Here is a 4,161-nt window from a genome sequence, read left to right on the forward strand (position 1 = left end):
GGAAAAAGTGTGTTTACAATATGGAAATTTAGTCACTGTACACGGTATACACCAAGAAAGACCATTGACTCTTTGTTGTTCTCCTCAAAAAAGGAAGGCAAATATGGAAATTTGCCTGAATTTTCTCGTAACTCTGATATAACTTTCCATATATCAGGAAAAATTTCTCACAGCCGAGGCAATTACATTCCAACTCCAAATTGCAGTGAAATGTCCTTTTCAGGTAAAACTACGCATTACAAAAACCGACTAAGATCCTCGGATGTAAACGAATTGTGTTGTACCCATGTTGAAGGGTTATGGATTTTTAGGCTTATATATTACTTATGGAAAACACCCTAGTTACCATATATATATATATATATATATGGAAATTAAAATTTTCAAAGAATAAAAAAATATAAAAAATATATATTTTTTAATTTATTTTTTTTCAAAATTTTAATTCCGGTAACTACCTTTTTTTCTTTCGTAGTTCTTGTACAGAAGAAATTAATAATATTAGTTTAGAAAGCTTAAAATAAGGTAGTTATGTTGTTGTACTAGGAAAGGGAAAAAGTGGTTATATGGAAATTTAGTCAATATACACGGTACACCAAGAAAGACCATTGACACTTTGTTGTTCTGCTTAAAAAAGGAAGGAAATTACCTTGAATTTTCTCGTAACTCTTAATATATATATATATATATATATATATATATATATATATATATATATAACTTTCCATATATAAGGAAAACCTTCTCGGAGCCGAGAGGCAATTACATTCCAACTCTATCTAAATTGCAATGAAATGTCCTTTTTAGGCAGGGGCGGAGCTAGGATTGCAAAGTGAGGTGGGCTAAAGATATGAAAATTTAAAGATGAACATAATAATTCTTATGGCAAAGATATGTTATATATATCCAAAAATAGCCAAAAAAAAAAAAAAATCCGAAGGCAATACCCAACACTAATCCAATCAATTTGTTGTTTGCAATATCCAAAAACATATATTGATGATCATTACAGAGGCAAAGCAGTGAAAATAAAACAATTAAATGAAATTATTTATGTGCCTTCGAGGCTTCAATCGTTGGTTTGCTAGGCTGTGAAGCGTTTTCAAAGAGATGGCCCAGATGGGAATGTTCCTAGAACTATCAGGCTTTCAGGAATCACGAGTTACACCAATACTATAATAGTTAGGGTTTCAGAGAGATGGGCTTCCACTTTGTAGCTTTGGTTTGCTCATTGCTTGGTTGGGCCATTTGTTATTTTTGTTTTATTATGGATTGGGCAAGGGCATGGGCTGGGCTATGACTGATAAGAAATAGTTGTACTAAATTTTTTTTTTTTTTTTTTGGACCTGGGTTGTAACCCAGGTTAGCTCACACTAAGTTACACCCCTATTTTTAGGTAAAACTATGTTATTCCTCTACAATATTTGTTGGCTACACGTTTCAGCAGCCTTTTGGCTACTGACTTTTGCTAATGGAGTATTTTTATTTTTTTGTGTTTCAAGCCGGTCTCCTTTTCTCTCTCCGCTCTCTTTCTCCTTCACTCTCCGGTGGTCTCCTTCACTCTCCACTCTCTTTCTCTCTCTACTCACCCTCTCAACCCAAAATCCATAATCGGAGCTCAAGTTTGTGTGCGGCGTGGAGAAAGAACCAAACCCATATAAGAAATTGTAGGAAAATCAGAACCCAAAATCAATTGGATTGAGTTTAAATTTTGGATGGATATTTTGGAAGAGAGACCAATAAAGAAAAAAAAAAAAAATCAAATGATGTGGTGGTTGGTGGTTAGAGGTGGTGGTTCGCCGGAGGGTGGTTTGCAGATTTGTTGGGATTCGGCAGACCCCTCCATCAACGGCTTCGGCGCAATTGTCACAGTCTAGCACAACCAACAGAGTTTCTAAATTACAAACACCATGGTGAGGGGAGAGATTTGTTAAAAATAATTAATGCCATGTTCATTCATGTATATGTTCATTCATACATCTATTATTGTACATGTATCAAGTGGATACATGTATCAAGAGTGTATATGTATCAAGTGTGTGCATGTATCATGTGTGTGGTTGACATTGTCTTGAAAAGTTCAAAGGTCTATGGGAGAATAGTATATATAGGGTAAGGTATATGTTGTTAGGATATGAACACAACAAAGAATTCAATTCAATATAATATTTGTCTCTCTCCTCTCTTCACTTAGAAATTATTTAGTTGGTTGAAACTATGGCCAACATAAGTGGTATCAGAGCTTGATTTAGATCAAGAGCAAACTGGGCGTGAAGCTTATTGACAGGAAAACAAACACCGAAGAAGATCCATCGTGATGGCGACTATAGGCAATCAAAACCAAGGTGCCCATCAATCAGCACTTCCCATTTTTGATGGGGAAAATTATGATTTTTGGTATGTGAAGATGAAGACCATTTTTCCCTCATATGATTTATGGGATTATGTTGAAGATGAGTATGATGAACACAACAAAGAATTCAATTCAATACAATATTTGTTTCTCTCCTCTCTTCACTTAGAAATTATTTAGTTGGTTGAAACTATAGCCAACAACTTTGACGAATGCCCAAAGACAACAATTGAAAGATCAAAAGAAGAAAGATGCAAAAGCTTTAGGCTTGATTCAACAAGAAATTGCTGATACAATCTTTCCCAGAATTATCAATGCTTCTAAAGCAAAAGAGGCATGGGATATTCTCGAGAAGGAGTATAAAGGCAGCACAAAGGTAAGAATTGTAAAACTCCAATCTTTGAGAAGAGATTTTGAAAATATTAAAATGAAAGAAATGGAGTTGTTGAAAGATTATTTTTCTAAACTTATGGAGGTGGTAAATCAAATGAAGACCTATGGGGAAGATATTTCTAATCAAAGAATTATTGAAAAAATTCTGATTAGTTTGCCGAAAAAATATGACTCTATTGTTACTGTTATTGAAGAGACTAAAGAACTTGAAAACTTGAGTGTTGAAGAATTGATGGGTTCCATAAAAGCATTTGAGCAAAGGTTGAGTAGGCGCTCCGAAAAGACAATTGAAAGTGCTTTTCAATCCAAGCTCAGTGTTAGTTCCAAAAATCAAGAAAAATACCCATCAAGTTTTGATCGATCCAAAGGTGAATCTTCTAGAGGTGGAAGACACGGAAGAGGAAAAGGAAGAAATTCAAGAGGAAGAGGAAGAAATAATTTTGAGAGAAGTGGAAATATAGATTCCACTCAACAAAATTGTGGAATTTGCAAGAGAAGTAGCCATGTTGACAAAGATTGTTGGTTTCGGGGAAAACCTCAATGTTTTAATTGCAAGAAATTTGGACATGTTCAAAAAGATTGCCAGTTGAAAACAAATCAGCAAGCTAAATTTTCTGAAGAGCAAGAAGGTGAAATGAGCATGTTTTATGCTTGTCACTCGACATCGGAACAAAATAATGATGTGTGGTTTCTTGATAGTGGGTGTAGTAACCACATGACCGGAGATTAAAACATATTCTTGGAGTTTGATTCTTCATCAAATTCTCAAGTGAGGATGGGAAACGGTGCCTTGGTCTAAGCAAAGGGAAAAGGTACTATTGCCATACAAACAAAAAAAGGAAGAAAGCATATTCGGGGATGTGTTACTTGTTCTAGATTTGGAGCAAAATTTGTTAAGTGTTGGACAGCTTGTAGAGCATGGGTACTCCATTAATTTTGATGAGGACTCTTGCAAAATTTATGACAAGGGAGGACAAAATCATATTGTGGCAAAAATCAAGATGGGCAAAAATAGAAGCTTTCCTCTCACTTTTTCATGTTCAAAAAATATGGCCTTGAAGATGGATGTTGTTGATGAGTCTTGGCTTTGGCATAGAAGACTTGGCCATTTGAATTTCCAAAGCTTAAAGAATTTACAACAAAATAGCATGGTATATGGGCTGCCAACAATACAAGAATTTAAAGAAGTTTGTGAAGGTTGTGCTCTTGGCAAGCATCACCGAGAGTCATTTCCGAAAGAGAAGGAATTGAGGGCTAAAGCACCATTGGAGCTTGTTCATACCAATGTGTGTGGACCGATGAAAACACCAACTCAAGTGGGTAACAAGTATTTTATTATTTTCTTTGATGATTTTTCAAGAATGACATGGATTTATTTCATGAGACAAAAATCAGATGTGTTCTCTATTTTCAAA

General features: G+C 34.9%; 1 protein-coding gene across 1 annotated transcript; it reads left to right on the forward strand.

Moving 5' to 3' along the window:
* Window positions 1–2,317: 2,317 nt before the first annotated feature.
* On the forward strand, window positions 2,318–3,476 carry LOC132305224 (uncharacterized). The gene is made up of 3 exons (XM_059802899.1): window positions 2,318–2,457; window positions 2,576–2,729; window positions 2,829–3,476. The coding sequence occupies exons 1-3, from the start codon at window positions 2,318–2,320 to the stop codon at window positions 3,474–3,476; spliced, it is 942 nt and encodes a 313-aa protein (XP_059658882.1).
* Window positions 3,477–4,161: the final 685 nt, after the last annotated feature.

This window comes from Cornus florida, unplaced genomic scaffold (genome assembly GCF_030987335.1).
Source record: "Cornus florida cultivar Cherokee Brave unplaced genomic scaffold, ASM3098733v1 CherokeeBrave_3.0.0_Hap2_Chr04, whole genome shotgun sequence".
Classification (NCBI taxonomy): domain Eukaryota; kingdom Viridiplantae; phylum Streptophyta; class Magnoliopsida; order Cornales; family Cornaceae; genus Cornus; species Cornus florida.

Excerpts from the sequence above, each read along its gene's own strand:
- LOC132305224 (XM_059802899.1), top strand. The coding sequence starts at position 2,318 with ATGGCGACTATAGGCAATCAAAACCAAGGTGCCCATCAATCAGCACTT. Across the intron at positions 2,458-2,575 it reads TGGGATTATGTTGAAGATGA|ACAACAATTGAAAGATCAAA; the intron begins GTATGATGAACA and ends GAATGCCCAAAG. Across the intron at positions 2,730-2,828 it reads AGTATAAAGGCAGCACAAAG|GTGGTAAATCAAATGAAGAC; the intron begins GTAAGAATTGTA and ends AAACTTATGGAG.